The following is a 23,696-nucleotide window of genomic DNA, read 5'->3' as shown; positions in this document are numbered from 1 at the left end:
TAGACCGTCCTTCACCTCCTAAGAACTTCATCACTGGAATTCCGTCCATACATGTTTCCCCATCTTCACCTCACTCTCCTACTTTACAATACTGCTTTGACCAAACATTTGGCCATCTGTGCTAAATGTGTCAAATTTTGCTTTATAGTGCTCTTCTAAAGCATCTTGGGACTTTTATTACATTCAGGGTGCTACATAAATACAAGTTATTATTTGCTAAAAATGATTTTGTAAGCTTTATGATAATCCATCTTGTACTAGAATTATGAATCCATCTCAGTATCAACTGTGGTTACTTGACGTTAATTCGGTTGAATATTTGGTGTGCTATATACACTTAGCTTTATCATGTTTGTTTGAAGTTCAGTATTTTCTTCTGTTTTAAAGTAAGCTAAGTTAAAGTTGATGTCACAGCATTGTTAGGTTGTGCTAGTTTTATGGAAATGTGTTTCACACCATTGGAAACATGTATTGAATACATATGCTTCAAAAATCCTTTTGCCATAAATATATGGTAATTATAATTGTATTTACATGATTTTATGGCACAAGTGATAAATAACTAAGCATTCCAATATGTTGAAAGAATAACTGTGTCTTTCAGCCTTATGGATCATATTATCCAATATTTCATAATGCGTGATTTTTGTACATTTTGCTGCTTTCTGCCATTTATTTATATATAGCTATTTTATGTATGTCTGTCCGACAATCATTGGCTGATACAAAAGAAAAATGCAGGAAATCTGAAATAAAACAGAAAATGCTGGAAATAATCAGCAGATCTGCTAGCTTTTGTGGAGGAGTAATGGAGGGGTGAATTTTCAGGCTTCTCCAAGGGTGAGAACGGAGATGGATTGGACCAAACTTCTTGTCGCAATGAATGGTTGAAATAAATAGTTCAGATGTATTTAAGGAGAGGCTAGGCATGAATATAAGGGAGAAGGGAATAGATAGGTTAGATGAGGAAGGTTGGAAATTGAGTGGTGCATAAATTGCCTCATGTGATAATTGCCTCATGTGATCCTTGATCACGTAACTAGCATTGAAAGAATGTTAACACCAACTATGTTGGGAAGAATTTTAGCTGAAGCATTGGCACGGACCTTTTTTTAATTTAGTCTTTCATGGGATGTGAGTTTCATTGGCAGGGCCAGCATTTTATTGTTCCTCCTGATGCAGTAAGTACACCGAGTGTGATTAGAGAGGAAGTTCCAGAATTTTGACCCAGCGACAGTCAAAGGCATGGCGAGATACTTCCAAGTCAGGATGATATGTGGCTTGAGGGGAACTTGCAGATGGTGGTGTTCCCATGCATCTGCTGCCCATAGCCTTTTAGATGGCAGAAATCGCGGGTTTGGGATGTGCTGTTGAAGGAGGCCTGACGAGTTGCTGCAATTATCATAGAATCCCTGCAGTACAGAAGGAGGCCATTCGGCCCATCGAGTCAGCACCGACCACAATCCCACCCAGGCCCCATTCCCGTAACCTCACACATTTACCCTACTAATCCCCCTGACACGAGGGTCAATTTAGCATGACCAATCAACCTAACCCGCACATCTTTGGACTGTGGGAGGAAACCCACGCAGACATGGAGAATGTGCAAATTCCACACAGACAGTGACCAAGGCCGGAATTGAACCCGGGTCCCTGGCGCTGTGAGGCAGCAGTGCTAACCATTGTACCACCGTGCCGCCTTGTAGATGTTACACACTGCTGCCACTGTGTATTAGTGGTGGTGGGAATAAATGTGTGAACAGAGTGCCAATGAGGAGGGCTGCTTTGTTCAGGATGGTGTTGAGCCTCTTGAGAGTTGCACTGAATTCCAGCAACAATTATGGAACAATTTTCAGAGTGTGAGGAAAAGGTAGGGGAATGGCACTAAGTCATGATGCTCATTTGGATAGCTGGTATAGACACGATGGACAAGATGATCTCCTTCTGCACCAAACCAATTCTGTTAGTCTGTAAACTTGTTGGAATCAAGAACTATGAATTCCTGAGGGACAGCGAGAAGAAGAGGGAGCCAATAGTACATGGAATTAACTTGTAAAAGAAAATTTCTAAACAAAGAGTTTATGGGATAGTTGTCCAAAGCCTGTGGGGCCATTTTGATGAAAGGATAAAAACTAGCTCTAAATGGGTGCTGTACTAATGAGACAAGACTGTTTGAAAGTCTGGTTTCAGTACACAATTTTGGGGCTAATTCCTTACTATAATTTGACTTGCCTGAAGGAGCTAAATCCTGTATGTTTAGCATATGAATGCTAAAATTCAATGCAATTTTCATGGAATGCTATATGTGGAGTAGGCTGGCTGACACAGACAAGGAGGTTTCAGGATGGCTCAGGAAATGAGTGGAAGGGCTCATGGTTCTCAGCCACAGAATTGGAGGTCCTGGTGAGGGAAGTCCAGAGGGATGTGATATCTTACATCGACACAGAGAAGGAGTCCACCTTCCAGTCCTGTTCTTCTCTCCTGCACCAGCTGGTGCAGCTCCATCTGACCTCAGGTCACCTCCCATTCCTCTTGCAGCCCAAAGGGGGCACCAAGCACGATGCATCCTTTCTCCTAGTGACTTGGCATAAGTAACTGCCAATAAGATAGAGTAGTAGCACAACACTCTCTTTTTATGTAAAGTTCTCAGAGACTTTATGGAATAAATGTTTGAAGACTGTTGAAATATGTTTTTCGAAAGTCCTCGTCAAACCTCTAGTAGCAAGTGACCAGTAAAAGATGTATCATTAAGTAGCATTCCAAATCCTCCGCAATGCCTAGTTTACTCCCTATCAGCTGGTCACTTTTAGAAGTGAATGTTAGGTCAAGTACTGGCCATCAAAATGCCTTGTGTAATAAGCTATTTGCTACTCGGGAAATATACTTCGGGACCCCTGCATAGGACATCAACAGTGTAGATGACGAACCCCATGTAGATTTACCAACTAATGTCTAATTAGATTAGGATTGCAGGAGACATGTTCGGCAGGATTTATTCAGCAATTACTTCATCACTGATTCACTAAAATGAATGAGATTATTTCATAGATCACTCGCTGTTTATTTCAGTTTATGTTCTGTAAAAGCATTCAGCAAAAATAGTTCCAAACATTTTCAGGAGTGTCCAGATTTAGAATTGTTGGGTTCTCGGACAACCAGTTGATCTTATGTTCTAGGACAGAGACATCTGGTTTTTATTATTTTTGTTCAATTCTAGTGCCACTGGCTCCTGATACATGCATCTCTTGCAGCTCATAGCAACCCCATAGTAAAATTACTACATTTGCTAAGCCTGGCAAGTTTACTTTGATATCTTTGATCTCGCACGTAATTCAAAGAATATGTTCAGACAATAAAAATTTAAAACAACTTAAAACAAAGACTTGCTTTATAAAATACCTCAGATTTTATCAAAAGCATCTCAACATTTAATACTCTGTAAATTATTTTGAAGTGGCTGACGACTAGGGGAAAATGGCAACAGTTTTGAACATGGCAGATTTCCACAAACATAATGAGATGGATGACTAGTTTGCATTTTTGCAAGGACTAGTTGAGGGAGAAATGTTGACCAGGGAGAACCTGCTGCTCCTTTTTCACGATTTTGTACTACTGTACCTGCAGCATTAGAACAAGCAAGTTAAGCCTTCTATACCTTTGGTGAGAATGCTACTGTCATGTGAGTGTACCTTTAAGTAAGTATTTTTTTAAATCATGCAGCTTACAGCTTCAGTGATGTCATTGGGGGGGTGGAGCTAAGATGTGGCAGTCAGGTGATGGGGGTTTTTTCCTTTGGGCTTTCAGTTTCGTTTTGGGAAGAGTTGGAAGCAGTGTTAGCAGCAAGTTAAGAAGCAGTCTCTCTCTCTCTCTCTCTCTCCCTGTTCTTCTCTTTAAGAAGCTGTGCTTTGGGAAACAGATTCGACTACAACCTCTATTGAGTTTCTTCACAAGAGGTTTTCAGCATTCAACCCAGAAGGCAGAACCCAGAAGAATTCTTAAACTTTTTGTTAAAAGCTCCTCGTGGGTCAGTTGAATCACACCTGGCGTGAAACCTCTCATGCTCATCCCAGCCAAATTCAATGTAAAATGTTACCGGTCAGGCGAGCTTCATAGGACACCTTAAAGTATCCAACCTGCTTGAGATTTGTTTTGTGCGTTCTTGGGATTTGTGGCAATATGTATTGCCAATATGTGCAGAATGTATACACTTGAAAATGAAAACAACCCTATTGGATGGATTCTTTTCCTTAAAAACATAAACAAAATACAGGCTTCCTTTGCTCTCGCTACACTTCCTCAATGCCAACAAGGCATTAAATAAGAAAAAGTACATGTTGGAGTCGGTGGTAACCATGAATAATGACTGTTACTGCACCATAATAATCAAAACATTCCCAAAGCAAAATTATATCTTGGATCATGCTTCATGTCATGTAAGTATGCAGCACTGAGAGTTGTCATTTCCTGAAAATGTTCTCTTAGTACCAGTGACAACTCTTCCTCCAAGCAAATTTACATTGCTGGGCCATGTATGCTAAGTTAAAGAATAAGGAACTTGCCTGATGTTCAGTAAGTACTGTTCACTGAAATAAGTTTTCAGTATTATTTTTCTTTTACGATAACTTTTTAGATTTCAATATTTTGTGTTCTGAATTAAAACGCAACTCCAACCATATTTCACAATATCTATTGCTGATAGTTTTCTTGGAAACAAACTTTGAAGCCCAGTAAATTGTGACTTTTTTCAGTATTTTTTAAAAAGTCGAGACTTTGGACAAAGCTAAAAGCTGTGAAGCGATTTGAAGTTTGTTCCTGTAGTAAATTTGTGCTGCAACCGCCAGCACAAATGCACACAAGTAGTATTCAGAAAATATTAACTAAATTTCTTCATTATTTTGTGACATTCAACAAGTCCTCTCTCAAAATTGTATTTGTGTTCCTGAAAGTGAAGCTTTAAGTAAAATGATTGGAAGTGATTCAGATTTTCCCATTAAAACCAATGTAAAAACTGTTGAGGCTCCGTAAGACCTTTCTCATCAGAATTTTTTTTAAAAAATGTTGTACCCTGTGAGTTGAAATACTTTATGTTGCTAAATTCCTATCTTGGTAAATTAAGTAACTTTTAAAATAAAATAAATTTTAAAACATTAAAAATATATAGTAATTTTCTAATTAACTCTTGCTTACTGCTGATCCTGCTCCCTCTCACTGCCAACCCTGCATACTCGCAGTCTCTGCTGCACTCTAACCAACCCTCTTGCTGTTGACTCTGAGCTTGCAATCCCTGTCATTCCTGACCCTTCTTCTCACCAAACCTCCTGCTCTTCGACTCTGCGCACGCCACTTCCCTCTCGTGAACCTTCATTGTGAGTGAGTGGTCAGGAGAAGAGCAGAGAGAGGCAGGAGGGGCCAGCTCAGTCAGACAGGTGGCACAGAATGATTTTAAATTAAAAGTTGCGATGCTGAATGAGAACACCGGTCCCATTAAATGACGGATATTAAAGCAAAACAATGTAAATTGAGGCGTTGTAAAATAGGAACATGCTGTACGTTACAAGATGAGAATTTTTAAGACCGCATGTTTAATATCAACCGGTACAGTGGTTTCTGAAAATACTTTTGATTTAAATGCACTGATATTGTGGGTGATTATACCTTTTTCTTAAGTTTGGACCCACACTAAATTCAATACCCTTATTGAGAATTTCAAGCAAAACTGTTTCAGTTCAATCACTGAATTGTCCCTCAGGTAGTCAGGTCATCTAGGTGTGGTTTTTGACCAAGATCTGCCTGCTTGGTTCACCGGAACTCTTTCCATCAATGCCTATACAATTTAAAATTAAATCCCCTCAGGTGGCCAATCTGAAATGACTGTACGTTGCTTAGGAGAGATCTTTGACTGAGATCTTCCTGCTTGGTTCACTGGGGCCCTTCCAATGATATGTATCGCCTGTCATCTTTTTGAAGTACTGCCTGTCAGTTTGTATCTTCTGTCTTCTTTCTGGAGTGTTACCCATAGATATGTATCTACTTGAGTGCTCCTGTTTGGAACTTTTTCAGGGGTTTACACAGAATACTGTTTTTGAAAGAACTCATGCAAAATCCTCTTCTGGATAGGGATTGGTTATTGGGTCCATGATCAGCTGTTGATTAGTTAGCATATTCCCAAATTGTCTTCCATTGGCATAGTGATAACAGGACTTCTTCCTCCCCACTGTGACAACCTATTTGGTTTCAATCCGCCTCCACCGATTTCAACTGGTTTGCTGAAATTAATAGTTCTATTCAATTAAAATTGTTCTATTCAATTCAGAAGAAATGTCGAAATTAACATACAAGAGGTAATTAGCAAGTATCACACCCATCCAGTTTCCACATAGCAAATACTGCTCTGAACTCGTAGCCAGTCCATTAATCCTATCCTTATAAATTAATATTCTCATTGAGCCCCTCACTGCTCTCAGCACTGTACCATTTCCTGCTGAGAAGCTGATTGTTAACCACTGTTACACTAAAACTCTATTAAAATGAGCCTGTTGTTTCTGGGGTAAGCACCCTTATGATGAAGTATTCTTGGCATGTGCTGAAAGCTATTCATATTCAGCTAAATGGAAGGCTGCACTCGTCAAGCATGATCAGGTTCTGTTGCCTTAACATTCTATCAAGATTTTTGTAACATTTTTCGTCAAATTAAAAATGTTGATACTGTAAACCAAGAAAGCAAATACTATGGTTTAGCTAAGTTTTGCAGTACTATTACAAGAACAGACCAGAATAATGGAGAAATTCAAATACAAGATCCTACAAAATGAAAGAGTTTTAAACTTTTTTAACCCCAATACAACCCAGAATCTATCCCATGTGTAGAGGAGTTGTACTCTGTTCCTATATTTCAGTAGACTGAAATGCCCGAGTTTTGGTATCGAATAATATGACAACATAAATGACAACATTTGCCTGTTAAAATTAAAATAATGCTCATCTCATTCTTTGCACAATTAAATGCCGTCTTTGTGCACAATTAAAATAATTTTATACTTTGAACTTAATTTATTTGAGTGCCATAGAATTTTTTAATATGATCCAAGTCTAACAAGTACATTATTTACAGTTTTTTTTCATTGGTTTGATTTATAGTCCAGGAAGGCATTATGAAAAGAATACAAGCTCTTAAAACTTTTGGCTTTTCTCCTTTGTTTGAGAGTTGCACATAAATTGAAAACGACTATCAAACACTCTAGAGGGAGGAAAGGATATGAGCTAGTTTAATATTTTAGGAAAAGCCAAATGTTGCCAAGATTTTATTGGCACGTCAGAGATTTTGAACCTGACGGTGATTAATTGTTGCAACCTTTTTACTTCATATTTTGGGGGAGTGATTTTTTGGGATGGAGAAAGAAAATAGAGAATTCAATTCTGATATATCGAAACATGGGTATAGTGTTAATACGAAGTAACTTCCCCAGTTCCCCTCAAAACAATCCATTGGATATCACTTACTGTAAAGTGTTCCAAAACAAATATCATATGATTTCAAAAATGTACCTAGCAAGTTGAATCACCACCTAGAAGGACAAGGGCAGCAAGTGCATGGGAATGCCATCAGTCCCATGTCACACGTTCCCTTTATGTGAACATATATTGCTTTCCTTCATCATAAAAATTTTGAATGTTATTTTGGGATAATTTTAACCCCACAAACTGCAGCAAGTTGAGAAGAATGCCCAACACAATTTTCACCCACGTCCTGAGAATGCATTAAAGTGTAGTGTAAATAGTATGGTTTGTACTTTTAGCGCAACACAAGAATGAGAAGAAAGAGTAGACCACCAGGCCCTGCAAGTCTGCCCCGCCATTCAGTACAATCATGGCTGATCTATGCCAGCCTCAGTTCTTTTTCTGTGCCATTTCCCCATAGCCCACTATTCCTCAATATATCAAATATTTATCCACCTTCACTTTAAATACTTCTAATGATCGAGCCATCTTTGTGACACATTACTAGTTACATATTTGTATTATCGCTAGACTATTAATCCAGCAACTCAGTTTATGTTCTGGGGACCCAGGTTCGAATTCTGCCATGCCAGCTGGTGGAATTTGAATTCAGTAAAAAATATATGGAATTAAGAATCTACTGATGACCATGAAACCATTATCAATTGTCGGAAAAACCCATCTGGTTCACTATTGTCCTTTAGGGAAGGAAATCTGCTATCCTTACCTGGTCTGGCTTACATGTGACTCCAGAGCCACAGCAATGTGGTTGACTCTCAACTGCCCTCTAAACAAGGGCAACTAGCGATGGACAATAAATGCTGGCCAGCCAGCGATGGCCATGACCCACGAATAAATAAAGAAAACCCCTTTGGGGCGAGGGAATTCCAGAGAAATTTCTACACACCTCAATTTTAAATGACTGGCCCTTTATCTTGGAGCTCTGTCCCTTTGTTTGAGACTTTCCCACTAGTGAAAACATCTCACCATCTACCCTGTCAAGCTCCCTCAGGATCTTGTATGTTTGAATAAGATCACTCCTCACTCTTCTAAACTCCAAGGAATACAGACCCAGAATAGTTAGTCTCTCTTGACAGCATAACCCTCTCATCTTAGGAATTAGCCTGATGAATCTCGTTTGGACTGCCTCCAGTGTTACTATATCCCTTTTTGAGTAAGGGGACCAAAACTGTACGCCGTATTTCAGGTAAGGCCTCACCAACGCCCTGTACAATTGCAACAAAATCTTCCTATTTTTAAACTCCAACCTCTTTGCAATAAAGGCCAAAATGTTGTTTGTTGTCTTAACTACTTGTTGGACCTGCTTGCTAACTTTTTGTGATTCATGCACTAGAACACTTGCATCCCTCTGCACTTCACTCATCTGCAGCCTCTCTCCATTTAGGTCGTAATCTGCCTTTTGATTGCTCCTACCAAAGTGCATGACCTCACACTTCCCCACATTAAACACCATTTGCCAGGTAATCACCCAATCTATCTAAATCCCTTTGCAGGATCATAACATCCTCATCACAACATGCCCTTCCACCTATCTTCATATCATTGACAAATTTGGAAACCTTACATTCTGTTCCTTCCTCCAGGTCATTAATGTAAATAGTGAACTATTATGGGCCAAGAATTGATCCCTGCGGTATTCCACTAGTTACATTGTTCCACTCTGAAAAGTACCCATTTATTTTAACTCTGTTTTCTATGTGGCAGCCAATTTTCAATCCATGTAACACATTTCCTCCAATTCCATGGCTTTTACTTTATGCCTCTCATGCGGAACCTTGTCAAATGCCTTTTGGAAATCCAAATACACATCTACAGGTTCTCTATCTACTGTCCCTGTTACATCCTCAAAGAATTCAAGCAAGTTTGTCAAGTATGATTTACCATCCATAAAACCCTTAATTATATTTAGCCTTCCTAAATGATTAGCTATTTCTTTTTTGATTATTGACTCTAGCATCTTGACAATTATAGATGTTAAGCTAACTGGCCTATAGTTCCCTGCCTTCTGCCTTACTCCCTTTTTGAATAAGAGAGTCACATTGGCTATTTTCCAATCGTCTGTTACCCTCCTGGAATTTAGCGAGTTACGAAAAATTTTAACCAGTCCACTATCTCTGCAGCCACTTCCGTTAAACCCTAGCATGCAGTTCATCGGGTCCTGGTGGTTTGTCTGCCTTTAGCCCCTTGAATTTCTCTAATACTCTCTCCCTTGTGATTGGGATTTTTGTAAATTCTACCATGTTATTTGAAATCAGCCCATATAAAAATGGGGGGATATTTGCAATGTCTTTCACGTTGAAGACTGATGCAAAAAAATTTATTTAGCATATCTGCCATTTCTTTCTTTCTTTCAATTCACCAGCCTCATTCAGTAGAGGTCCCACATTTACCTTAGCTGTTCAGTTCCTATTTAAATATCCATAGAAACTCTTACTGCATGCAATTTTCTCTCAAAATCCATTTTCTCCCTTCTTATGAGCTTGTTTGCTACTGCATCCTAAAAACTTCTTAGGCCCCTGGTCTACCACTATCCCTTGCCACTTTGTATATCCTGCTTTTCAACACTTTCCTTGACCTCCTGTGTTAACCACGGATTTTGCCACTTGCTCATGGAATCCCTCTTTGATTGGGATAAACACCTATTGAGCATTTTGGACTAGCCGTTTGAATATCTGCCACTGTTCATCTACTGACTTGGATCTTAGCTTGTTTACCCAGTTCACCTTGGACAATTTCTCCCTCATACCATTATAATGAACAAGCCTCAAAGTTCCACGATTCTTGAATTGTGGATGTTTGAAACAGACTCGGAGCAAAAGTGTTAAGACTGAATCAGAGGTTGGTCAAAAGTGAACTATACAAACAAAATCAGCCTCACTTGTGAAACTGGTCATTTTTGTTTTAATGCACAAAACACCAAATTATTGACATCATGTCTGATTTGGGAATCCAAAGAAATAATAAAAATGTTATTAAATTCAATTACAATCATCCTGTGACTGAAGTGGGAACATATTTAAATATCCTTTGTCACCATCAGATTTTGTAAAATATTTAGAGTTAGTCTTATCCGGATTGGGGAAGTCTATCCAAAGTCATTGAAGAAAGTTGAAGAATCTCCCCTGACTACGCATGATGCAGCCAAGATAAAATAAGAGATTCTTTTGTGCATTTAGAGGCTCACTCCCAATTACCTAGTTATTAGTCACATGAAGACATGCAATCAGCCATAAATGTGGGGCTTGCCTATTGAAGTGGTATCAGCACCAGAGGAAAATATCAGGAGTAAAAACCCAGCGGTGATCTTTAGTCAAACATATTGGTCCCATTACTTCCAGGTTCCCCAGCATTACATTTGGGGGAGGGAGTTACAAGGGAAAAAAATCCCTTATAGCTCCAGGATAGCTGCCCAAACAGACAGAACAGCATCGTAGGAGACCCACAACTAAACACTCCCAGCCCCTTCCTGGTCTGACACTTGCCAGTGAAACTTACCTGTTCCCTTGTCCCTTTGACCATCCCCTTTATGGCAGCTATTACCATAAGAAGTGGGAGTGACCTATCTCTCTGTACCACACTGACGCTGATAGCTCCTGACTCACCCTGCCTGAATGTGGAAGGTTGGGCGAGACAGGAACTGTGGAATTATAGCGAGGGTAAGTCTGCCGAGCGTGGCAATCCGATAGAGATTTCTACTCTGCAGAAGTTATGGGCCATTCACTTCCTCCAAAACGATTGAAATAGCTATATGTTCAGAAAGGGATTAGTTTTAGACTAAGAAACTAGATTTGTCACTGACATGATAGTTTCTGTGCTTTTGGGGAAAGGCAAGAGTCAGCCATTAAACGTTGAGAAAACACTGGAAAATCTCAGGAGGTCTGGCAGCATCTCTAAGGAGGGAAAAGAGCTGACATTTCGAGTCCAGATGACCCTTTGTCAAAGCTTTGACAAAGGGTCATCTGGACTCAACATCAGTTCTTTTCTCTCCTTAGATGCTGCCAGACCTGCTGAGATTTTCCAGCGTTTTCTCTTTTGGTTTCAGATTCCAGCATCCGCAGTAATTTGCTTTTATTAAACATTGAAATGGACTGGGAGAATTGTCTGTGTGCAGCACATTGGGGCTGAAGATGGACCAAACAGTTTTCCATCAGGAGATTAATTTGTGTTTGTGTGTAATCTGTGAAATGAATGGACTTGGTTGGCAGGCTCAAATGTTTCTTTCCTTGTCATATTCTCTCAATGGCCTTATGCCAATAAATATCCTTTCTGCTGATTTCAATGGCTTTGTAAGCAGTTGGCACAAGGTTTTTTATCTGCCAAATGTAACAAAATCCTGTTCTTTACAAACAATTTTATGATTTTGTTTCTCACAGTGTAGAGGAAATCTTCATGCATGTAAAGCTGACATTGTTCAAAAATTGTTGCTAAACATTAGACTCGTAAAAAAATACCCAAGTTGCACATTCAACCTATGTGAATTTGAAATAAATAGGTCAAAAATTTAAAAAGTGTTGGAAACATGTTGTTGAAGATGAAAGCACTTTGAGGCGTAGAAGAGAAAATGTTCTCATACATTTTGCAAAGCAAATATCAATAGAGCATTAATAGCTTTGAAAACATCTGCCATTGACATTTCTTGAAGATGAGCTTTTTTTGTAAAAAATAATTCGAGTCCACTAATTATAATAATTAATTGGAGCCATTTTCTATACTTTATCAGGAGAAACCTTATGTATGATGCTACCACATTCCTCTTAAATTAATAGTTTTCCCCCAGTTGGGAGCTCAATGCTGTGCTGTTTGGCTACCAAGTTGTTCTACTTTTGGTGTACTGTAACTATTTATCACTAGATAATAAACTGATGTAAACATGCTTTGCAAATCAGATTATTTTGCTATTTTATAGCAGACCTAAATGCTGTAATAAGGTTGTAAGCTAAACTAAATAGTGCTTTAAGAATTGTAGTTGCATTTCAAAAGGAAATATACAGCTGGCAGTTGTTGTGCCCTTAACAGCATGTGATCATTTGAAAGGAATTTTTAAAAAATTGAATAGAATTACCAGCTAACCACTTGATATTTACTGCATTTTGAAAGGACTGTGTAACCTAAGAAGTGACAGGCGAAAGAGATCAAAGGCATGATTTAGTGAATGACTGAAGGGCCAGAAACTTCCTGCAACGAAAACCTAGCTTACTATGGCTAAAACCCAGTTTTGTTTAAAGTCTTATTTTATATGCAGTCATTAGTCCAATTGTGGCTGAAGACTGACCTAAATGGTAACACAGGGTTCCCTTGTAATTTTTCATTTAAAGAGTTTTTTTAAAGAAAGAAAGATAGCTTATACAAGCTGTAATTCACAATTTGTAAAAACAGAATTTAATTTTGTTTTGTGGGTTTTATTATTCCTTAGAAGCCTTAAAATATCAGTACAATTTTCAATTGAAGTATTACTGATGAGAGGGATGGACATAGAATTAAGATTTTCCTATAAAGTTACAAATATTTAGAAGAATCCAGCAAGGAGGATGCTTAAAAAATATACAGTATACTGTTTTTTAAAATCCCTGTCAATGTGATCCATAAGGGGAAATGGCAAGGTGCAATTTGTGTTTAGGACATCTGGTGACTCGACTGTTGCGTGCATGAATTCTACAAGTGAGGAAGATTCAAGATCTGACTTTTGTGGAGTTGGCTGGTCTTAGCTGGGGCATCAGTTAGAAAAGTACAATTATCTCAAGTAGTAGAAAAGAAGCGAAGATCTTGATTTATTGCTATCCGTTGACTTGTGCAAGAAATACATATGTGCGAAGGTAGGATATCAGGTAAGACAGGATCAGGGTTAGTTCTTTTGCCCCTATTGGCCAAATGGTCTGCCTGACCTGGCTTTCAGGCATTTTGCATTGATAACCTATTGAATGAGCATTTAGCCAAAGAAAATCCATATGCCTGCAAGGAGTCAACAGAGCTGGAGAGAAAACAGGTTTAAAGGAGAAAAATAATATTGAACAGATATTTAGAAACAGAAGTTGGATTCTGCACACGACAGCAGTAAGCCTCTGAAAACAAAAAAAATGTTTAAATAGTCAGTAGTGAGAGTGAGAAGAGATGTTTAGCTACTGTTTGTGGGATCTAATTAAGTAGTTGGTCCTTAATGAAGAGCAGAAACTCTGCCTAATGTATTTGGCCATCTTTTTTGACCCCAGAGCTGAGAATTATCACTGGTTGCAAAACTGCAGTAAAGTTACTGCTGCAAAATCTGCAGTTATTCACTTCAATCAGGACACAACACCTCTGCTCTATATTTGCAAGTTGGTTGGAGTTATAGGCAGCCGTGGATCTACAACGAGCAGCCATCTGTTTGGGAATAGAGTGCCCCTGCTGTTTTAAGCCATAGACACCCCGCAGCTCAGCACTGATAATTTAATTATGCCCGGGGCAGCGACTGAAACATAGCAGAGAATAGTGTGAACATAACAAAAGTTCCAATGGTTAAAGTGAAATATTTCTTGGTATAGTTAGCATTATCTACTTTGCATTGTTTGAAACTTTAGCAGGCCCATTCAGAAAACAGTTTAATAAAACCACTTTATCGCCATTGAGAAGCCCTTGTCCAACAAAAAGCCATTCATTAAAATGATTTTTTCCCTGCATCTCAATGAAGGAAAAGGGTTAATAGTTTTGACCTAAAACTATGTAGAGTATAAAAGAGCTGCTGCCAATTTTAAAAGCCTTAAGATCTTTGAGTTTACAAAAGCACAGAAAATGATTATATAAGTAATATTCCAGGTATTGAGACTTCGTGGATGATAGTAACTTGGGTAAAATCTTAAAAATGAAATGAATAAATATGATTTTTAACCAAGTATTTGATTGAAATCTGACATTTCTGAGCAATTCAATTTAAGGCCGATTTTAAGAAAAGCTGTCAGCTTTGATGGGCTAAGGATCAGCCACAAGTACAGCCAAAGGGCTTTCACTTTGCCGAGTGGAATTTTTAATGACAGGATTGGCAAGCCATTTGGAAAAGCTAGAATTCTGTGCACTGAAAAAGCCACAGTTATAAATGTTGACTGGAAATGATTTAATTAATCAGTTGAGCAACTGCCTGGTGGTGAACATAGGAACATAACATAAGAACGTGAGAACTAGAAGCAAGAGTAGGCAACTTAGCCCCTCGAGCCTGCTCTGCCATTTAATACAATCATGGCTGATCTCATCCTGGCCTCAACTCCACAAAATAGTTGAGCTCCTAACACAAATTCATGCAGCATCCCACGTGTAACAGCCTGCCAGCCTGAAAATGGCTTGTTTATATCTGTTCTCTATTCCATCCTTTAGCTTGTCCTCTATCTATGTCAAGATATTACAAAAATGCAGATAGCAAATACAACAAAACTTACTTCTACTTATAAATCAAAGAAAGGGTTTAATAAAGAATCATCATTACTCCAAACTTGGGGCCTCGCCCTGGGCCACTCCAAGCTTCCAGCAATTCTACATGGTTTCTTATTTATAGTGAATCAGCTGGTCAGCTGACTATTACATTACACTGTAATTGGTTCCATGGTTTACTGGGTGCACCAACCTTCCATGTATGAAACTTACTTACTTCGGGCACCCCAGTGGTGTAGTAATATGCTGCTCAAAAGAGATATAGAATACAGCTATATGATTGTCACTCCCTTTACCACAAAATCTTTCAATCACAATGATAAAGTGCTGCGTGATGGAGTTATTGAGAGTAGCAAAAGCCCAATCAGAACTAGAATGATTATCTTGTTTTCAATCAAGGAATATCGGCATGCAGGGAATGAAGAACAGGAGTGATTAAGCAACAAAATAGATAACCGTGCAAGACAAAGTGATAACGAGATAAGTATTAAAGATGGGTCTAGAGAAGCTTTAAATGGTTACAGCAGAATAGCACGGGGAGGGAAGGCAGGCAAGAACCCCGAGTATGGATCCCCCTGATGGCTATGTGTCAATAAGGGATCCCCACCCCATACCTCACACACTCGCAAAAATCATTTAATGCTATCCATCTCTTCTTAAAAATTTGAATCAGCACATTTAAGAAACTGTTGAGGGCTGTTCTGCCACAACTTTTGCTTCTCTCCATTATGGTGATACTCCTGATGAGTGTAAACAGGTTAATTTATATGGTTTATTAAATTGAGGGAAGTACAAGTTTGAGAATTAAGGTTGTTACTATTGGGCAATGGTAGACTCAGACCAGGGTATAGCACAGGCTCAAATTAGTGACTTGCATGTTTCTTGATGTTGTTTAAAATTACTCGAGACAGGATAATCATTCTTAACCCAAACTTAGCTATGAAGTATTTCTATTTCCTACTTCAGCCTCCATGAAGTCTTTTTGAAATTGCAAATTTAATGTGAGAGTATAGGTTATTTTGTACAGTGCCCACATGTCTATTTGAAGCAAAATTCAAGCTGGCAAATTCTGCTAGATGCCTTCTTTTGGGGAAAATGGATAAACAATTTAATTGGAGCAATAGGAACAGACTGACTTTGTACAACGAAGACCACAGAAGAGTCATCCCCACAATGCAGCAAGGATTTTTGGAGGATGAAACCAATCTGGAGTTTGCTTGATTACCCTTTGTGTTGGGAAGAAATGATTTGAATCTTTACCTTGTAGGCTTAGCTGTGAGATTGAGCTGGATTGGGTGCATGACCTTTGAAGAGAATGGGCATATTGGGTAGAAATGCCTTTTTAATCCTGTATTAAAAACAAAAGATAATTTCACTGACCTTTCAATTGGTGTTAGATTTGAACTTTACAAATTGTAAAAGATGGCTTTATAGCCCACTCCCCCATCAGTTCTGTTAATTGTTCCATGATAATTAACAGTGAGATTTTAACTTGTTCAAAATCCATCCACTTGAGCTAAATTCTGACCCAAAGTTTCAAGTTAAACTATCTAAATTTGTAAAGTGTATTTGGGATAATTTCTTAAAGCATTACAATGCCAATCAGGGAACACGCTATTGTAAGCCTGGTAATGTTCAGTAGGACAAAATTAATCAATTAGCTCATGGTAAAGAAGCCTCTTGGCAAAAGTGATCATAAGATAATAAGATTTCACATTCAATTTGAAGGTGGGAAATGTGGGTCTAAGATTAATGTTTTAAACCCAAATAAAGATAAAGTTATGAAGACAAAGTTGGCTAAAGTGAATAGGGAAACTAGGTTAAAAAGTAGGACAGTAGAGAAGTAGTGGCAGACTTTTAAGGAGATGCATGATAATTCTCAAAGATATATCTTGATGAGAGAGAAAAACTCTAAGAAGGATGCATCACCTGTGTCTAAATAAGGAAGTTAAGGACAGTATCAAATTGATATACTGCAAAGATTAGTGCTAGGTCATAAGGTTGGACAGATTTAAAGAACCAGCAAAAATGACTCAAATATATTAAGAAGGGAAAAATTAGAGTATGAGCTAGAAATTAAAACCGTTAGCAATCGTTTCTACAAGTATTTAGATAGAAAAAGAATAACTAAGATGAGCGATGTTTCTTGTGAGTGGGGCTAGGGAATTAAGATTATGAATCAAGGAATTGGTGGAAGAGTTGCACAGTTACTTTGTGTCTGTCTTCACTGTAGAAAACGTAGAACTTAAAACAATCACGATCACCAAGATTAAGATACTGGAAAAACTATTAGGACTAAAGGCTGACTAGTCCCAAGGACCTGATGGCCGCCTACTTAGGATTTTAAAAGAAGTGGCTGCAGAGATAGTGAATGCATTTGTTACGATCCCAACAATTGGAAAATAACAAATGTAACACCTTTATTCTAGAAAGGAGGGAGACGAAAAGCAAGAAATAGCAGACAAGTCAGCCTAACATTTGTCATATAGAAATTGCTAGAACCCATTATTAAGGCGTTTATAGCAAGATGCTCAGAAAATCATAATACCGTCAAGAAGTCAACATAGTTTTGTAAAAGAGAAATAGTGTTTAACTAATTTGTTATTTGAGGAGGTAACAAACAAGTGGTGAAGGGGAACCTGTCGATGTGGTGTATTTGGATTTCCAAAAGGCATTTGGTAAGTCAAAGGTTTCTACACAAAATAAGAGATCATGGTGTAAGGGGTAACATTTTAGCAAGGACAAAAAAATTGGTTAGCTAACAGAAAGCAGAGATTGGAAATAAATAGATAATTTTCAGGTTGGCAAACTACAACTAATGGAGTGCCACTGAGATCAGTGCTGGCCTCAGCTAGTTGCAATATATCTCAATGATATCAATGACTTGGATGAAGGGACCGAAAAAATTTGACAACGACAGCGAGATAGGGAAGAATGTAAGTTGCCAAGAGGAGTAAAAGTCTACAATGGGATTTTGACAGATTAGGTGAGTGGGTTAAAATTTAGTAGATGGGAGTATAATGTAGGAAAATGAATATTTGTCCACTTTGGCAGGAAGAAAAGCAGCATGTTATTTAAATGCAGAGAGACTGCAGAACTCCATGATATAGAGGGATCTGGATGTTCTGGCACATGATTCACAAAAGGTTAGGCAGGTATAGCAAGTGATTAGGAAGCCAAGTGGAATGTTGGATTTATTTCAAAAGGAAATAGACTATAAAAATAGGGATGTTTTGCTGCAGCTGTACAGGATGTTGGTGAAACTGCATCTGTGTACAGTTTTGGTTGTCTTATTTGAAAAAGGATATCATTGCAGTGAAGCAGTTCAGAGAAGATTCACTCAACTCCCTGATGGGTTGCAGGGCTTATCTTGGGGAAAAAAATGAGCACATAACCATTGGAGTTCAGAAGAATGAGGGGTGATCTCATTGAAATACATAAAATCGTGAGGGGACTTGAGAGGGTGACTGCCAGGAGGATGTTTCTTCTTGAGACAAGAGCTAGGGGACCCAGTTTAAAAATGAGATCTTCCATTTTAAGACCGAGATGAACTTGTTTTTCTCAGAGGATCATTAGTTTGTTGAATTCTCTTCTTCAGAAAGTAGTGGAGGATACCAGCTTGTCATTGAATTTATTCAAGGCTGAGTGATATAGGTTCTTGATAGACAAAGGAGTCATGGGTTTTGGGGGCAAAGTGGAGTTGAGGCCCCAATCTTCCAGCAATGATCTTATCGAATTGCGGAGGTGGCTTGAAGGGCCGAATGGCCTACTCCTAAGTCATGGGGCATTGGGCTGTGGTGGGTTGCAGGGGGGCAGAGGAAGGACACACTGGGCTACAGTGGAGTTGGAGGATTGGGGAGACAATGGCAAGCAGACCAAGGGTGGGAAGCTAGAATGCTGACACAGGAGGGGTGGATGGGAATCTAACTGCTCTCACACACTATGGCTCACGAGGGGATTGTGCTAGTGTGGCACAAAGATTTTTTCTTTGTTCTTCTGGTCCCCGGAAGAATAGGGGGTTTTAGTTCAGTCGGGCAGCATGGTCGGTGCAGGCTTGGAGGGCCGAAGGGCCTGTTCCTGTGCTGTAATTTTCTTAGTTCTTTGTTCTTTATGGGTTGCACAGATATTCATGGAGATGAGAGTGGAGAAAGATTTGCACATGAGAAACGGGTAGTGGGGTGGGGCGGAGCAAGCAGAGGAGGTAATGGGAGACTGTTGTCATCAGCAAAAAAGGAATGGGAGAACTCATTGGAAAACAGTCAGTCTCTAGTCTGGGATCAAGTCATTGATGCAAGAAATTAAAGACAATCCGAAAGCTTTGTATATCTCCTAGTCAGGGTAAGAGATTAAAGGGAGTCCTGGGGCTTTGCAGTCCATGTTACAAGGCTATGCAACAAGACACAGCCAGATTCCTTCTGTCCATCTGTGCCATGCCAGTGCACTGATAAGCCTCTACAACCAGTGACATTGAGAGCAAGTTCAGCATTCGGACTTGCACCTTCAACCCTCGTGATTCACTAGGGTCTAATATTTGAAAAGGTCAATGGCGAACCCTGTATCCATGCATTCTGGGAAGTGAAATGCTGCATCAAAGAACTTGAAATTATTGTCACACCTTTGAAAAACTTTCAGCAGACATGGTTGGAGAGACCATGGCTGCAGGTCTTGTGCTTTTGCACTACCAGTGAAGGTATCCTTCACATTTTAGGAGACAAATACAGCTATCCATCCAAGGCTCATGACCATGCCAACTCCATGTTGTCTTGTAAGGAGTTTGGTTACTAATACATTTTGCAGACCCTTCCAGTTAAGAGTTTGACATATGTACCTGACATAATACAATGATAGAATAAAGATAATGAGACAGCTGCACATCACATGAATGTGAGCCTCACAAAAGGAGGCAGAGTGGGAGCATGGCTCACCCTCACAGTAAGAGAGCACATGGAGGCATATACGCAGCGCTCTCAAATGAGGATACCATGGTTAGCACTGCTGCCTCACAGTGCCAAGGACCCGGGTTCAATTCCAGTCTTGGGTGACTGTGGAGCTTGCACGTTCTCCCTGTGTCTCCGCATGGGGTTCCTCCAGGTGCTCTGGCTTCCTCTCTGTCCAAAAATGTGCAGGTTAGGTGGATTGGACATTCTAAATTGTCCCTTAGTGTCCCAAAATGTAAGTTAGGGGGATTAGTGGTGTAATGGGGATTAGGCAGAGGATGAGCCTGGTAAGATGCTCTGTTGGAGAGTCGGTGCAGACTCAATGGATCGAATGGCCTCCTTTTGCACTGTAGGGATTCTATGAACGGCAAATATGTTTACAAAGGTGCACGAAATAGTGATTGGATACCTGTGACCTGAAGTGATGTCAAAGCTGCTTAATTTTTCAAACCCTACCGCTACATCTAGGTGCACTCCGACATCCAAAACAGAGGTAGAGGCAGCCTGCTGACTGCTACGTCCTGTTGTCTTTGTAGATTCTGGCAGGCGTCCTCTAGAGGGCCAAGAGCTGGAAGGCCCTGGTCTGTTTTGGGTATCCTGATATGGGGCACCTTCCTCTGCTCATACAGTTGGCGGTGATCGGGTCATAGGCAGAGCAGATTGGGATTGGCTGGACACGGAGTGATCTGGGTGAATGGTCCTGGGGTCTCAAGCTGTTGGCCCTCTTCCCTGTCAGTGCCTGAGAGCTTCTGCCCGAGTCGCTGAGGGGAAGGGATTCCTGAGTGGAGGTCAAAGTGGCCCACCCCCTCTTTCCTAGCCATGATGGATCACACCAGTCACTGTCTCCGACTGCTGTGGAAATCTGTCCGTGCTCTCCAGAATGTGACCCCAAGGCTACTCTATAACTATCATCCACCAGGGTGAGTGTCTCTGAACTGGTGGTGGGTGCAGGTGCATGCAATGATGGGTCATCTTCAAATAGCTCTGCAGCATATCCTTGAGGTGCCCTTTGGGCTTATGTTGTCTCTGGTGGTCAAAACCTGCTGGTGCCTGTAAGACAGAACAGAGAGATTTCAATCATGTTCAGGCTGAATACAAGATTGCATATTATTCACTGAGAATGTTAGGATATGATCAACTCATGGAAGGCTCACCCATATTGACTTGCTGGGAGAGGCCAATCTCACCATCCCCGCAGGAGCGATCTCTGTCCTCGCCCATCAACTCTGCAACATCCTCAAATTTAGACAGCTCAAAGATGTTGGCCCTCCCTCTCTAGTCCAGGAGCTCTTCCTCTTGTCGTGGGCAGGCTTGGCCTGCATGAAGATAAATGAATGAATGTCATGAGATGGATGAGGTTGGGAAGTATGTTGGCCTGCTGTGTGAGCTGAGCCCTTCCCAGTGAGGGCTGAGTATGCAGTTTGTGCAGCATGATAGATAAGATGCTGCTGCTGTTAAAGTGTCCATGAGACAACCAGTGCTGATACTTTCCTCATTAAATTGTGCGAGACCCCTGAGTAGCATAACCCTTTGAGCGCATAATACCATAATGAGTGTGAAATTTGAGTTAGCTGAATGCTGGCTTACCATGGTACACACAGTAAGAAGTTTAACAACACCAGGTTAAAGTCCAACAGGTTTATTTGGTAGCAAAAGCCACACAAGCTTTCGAAGCTCTAAGCCCCTTCTTCAGGTGAGTGGGAATTCTGTTCACAAACAGAGCTTATAAAGACACAGACTCAATTTACATGAATAATGGTTGGAATGCGAATACTTACAACTAATCAAGTCTTTAAGAAACAAAACAATGGGAGTGGAGAGAGCATCAAGACAGGCTAAAAAGATGTGTATTGTCCCCAGACAAGACAGCCAGTGAAACTCTGCAGGTCCACGCAACTGTGGGAGTTACAAATAGTGTGACATGAACCCAATATCCCGGTTGAGGCCGTCCTCATGTGTGCGGAACTTGGCTATCAGTTTCTGCTCAGCGACTCTGCGCTGTCGTGTGTCGTGAAGGCCGCCTTGGAGAACGCTTACCCGAATATCAGAGGCCGAATGCCCGTGACCGCTGAAGTGCTCCCCAACAGGAAGACAACGTTGGCCGAGTTGCAAGAGTATGTACCGTGTACCTGGTGGATGGTGTTCTCACGTGAGATGAGAACAGGATATGGCGCTAGACTCATTGATCAACAGTTCCAACGCGCCACAGCGAAAAACCGCACCGACCTCCTCAGAAGACAAACACGGGACACAGTGGACAGAGTACCCTTCGTTGTCCAGTACTTCCCCGGAGCGGAGAAGCTACGGCATCTCCTCCGGAGCCTTCAACATGTCATTGATGAAGACGAACATCTCGCCAAGGCCATCCCCACACCCCCACTTCTTGCCTTCAAACAACCGCACAACCTCAAACAGACCATTGTCCACAGCAAACTACCCAGCCTTCAGGAGAACAGTGACCATGACACCACACAACCCTGCCACAGCAACCTCTGCAAGACGTGCCGGATCATCGACACAGATGCCATCATCTCACGTGAGAACACCATCCACCAGGTACACGGTACATACTCTTGCAACTCGGCCAACGTTGTCTACCTGATACGCTGCAAGAAAGGATGTCCCGAGGCATGGTACATTGGGGAAACTATGCAGACGCTGCGGCAACAGATGAATGAACACCGCTCGACAATCACCAGGCAAGACTGTTCTCTTCCTGTTGGGGAGCACTTCAGCGGTCACGGGCATTCGGCCTCTGATATTCGGGTAAGCGTTCTCCAAGGTGGCCTTCGCGACACACGACAGCGCAGAGTCGCTGAGCAGAAACTGATAGCCAAGTTCCGCACACACGAGGACGGCCTCAACCGGGATATTGGGTTCATGTCACACTATTTGTAACTCCCACAGTTGCGTGGACCTGCAGAGTTTCACTGGCTGTCTTGTCTGGAGACAATACACATCTTTTTAGCCTGTCTTGATGCTCTCTCCACTCCCATTGTTTTGTTTCTTAAAGACTTGATTAGTTGTAGGTATTCGCATTCCAACCATTATTCATGTAAATTGAGTTTGTGTCTTTATATGCTCTGTTTGTGAACAGAATTCCCACTCACCTGAAGAAGGGGTTTGGAGCTCCGAAAGCTTGTGTGGCTTTTGCTACCAAATAAACCTGTTGGACTTTAACCTGGTGTTGTTAAACTTCTTACTGTGTTTACCCCAGTCCAACGCCAGCATCTCCACATCATTACCATGGTACAGCAAATGAGATCATTCATCCTCTTCCTGCACTGGATTGAGTTTCTTTCAACTGCCTTCCAGGCTGGCAAGGTAAGGCTGCTGGGCCTAGTGGAGTCATTCCTTGGGTAGAGGACATTCTGGTGCTGATGGATGTCATGGATGATTGCCTCAAGGGAGTCATTACTGAATCTCAGTGCAGCTTTCTTCTTGGACCCAGCCATATCGAGACATCTCCTCCACAGAGCTGGGCTGGAAAGAGTGAATATCTGAGTTTGGGTGGCATTTAAATATGGCGCCAGGACCTTTGACTCCATTAGGTAATGGAGGGACTGATAAATCAGTGCCAACCCCTCATGTGATTCAGAGAGCATGAATTCCCACTCCACCATCGCACTTAGTCTCAAAAATGGAAACTTGCACCCAAGGTGTTTGGTACATTTCACATGCATGGTTTTAGAATTTTGCAGATTTCCACCAATTGAGGGTTTAAACAATTTATTTATTGACATTTGTGTACCCAATGTTATGAATTACTTAGATGACTCATGTACAATAAGCACCATCAAGTGGACAGTAAGTGAACTGCAGTGATGTATGATTGGTCTCATAGCT

At 40.6% G+C, this 23,696-nt stretch overlaps 1 protein-coding gene across 2 annotated transcripts in view; it reads left to right on the top strand.

Annotated features, from left to right (window-relative positions):
* The window catches only part of kifap3a (kinesin-associated protein 3a), a 213,617-nt gene that overhangs the window by 175,200 nt on the left and 14,721 nt on the right, over positions 1-23,696 (top strand). Inside the window, exon 20 of one of the 2 annotated variants that reach the window (XM_078218351.1) lies at positions 3,899-4,014. The exons of the other annotated variant lie outside the window; for it this stretch is intronic. Coding sequence (XP_078074477.1) covers positions 3,899-3,938 — 40 coding nt within the window. The 3' untranslated portion in view covers positions 3,939-4,014. Of the gene's footprint in view, positions 1-3,898; positions 4,015-23,696 lie in introns of those variants that run through there. 2 annotated transcript variants of the gene reach the window in all.

Source organism: Mustelus asterias, chromosome 8 (assembly GCF_964213995.1).
Source record: "Mustelus asterias chromosome 8, sMusAst1.hap1.1, whole genome shotgun sequence".
NCBI lineage: Eukaryota > Metazoa > Chordata > Chondrichthyes > Carcharhiniformes > Triakidae > Mustelus > Mustelus asterias.
The sequence above is the reverse complement of the archived record's forward strand: the minus strand, read 5'-3'. Positions and strand labels throughout refer to the sequence as shown.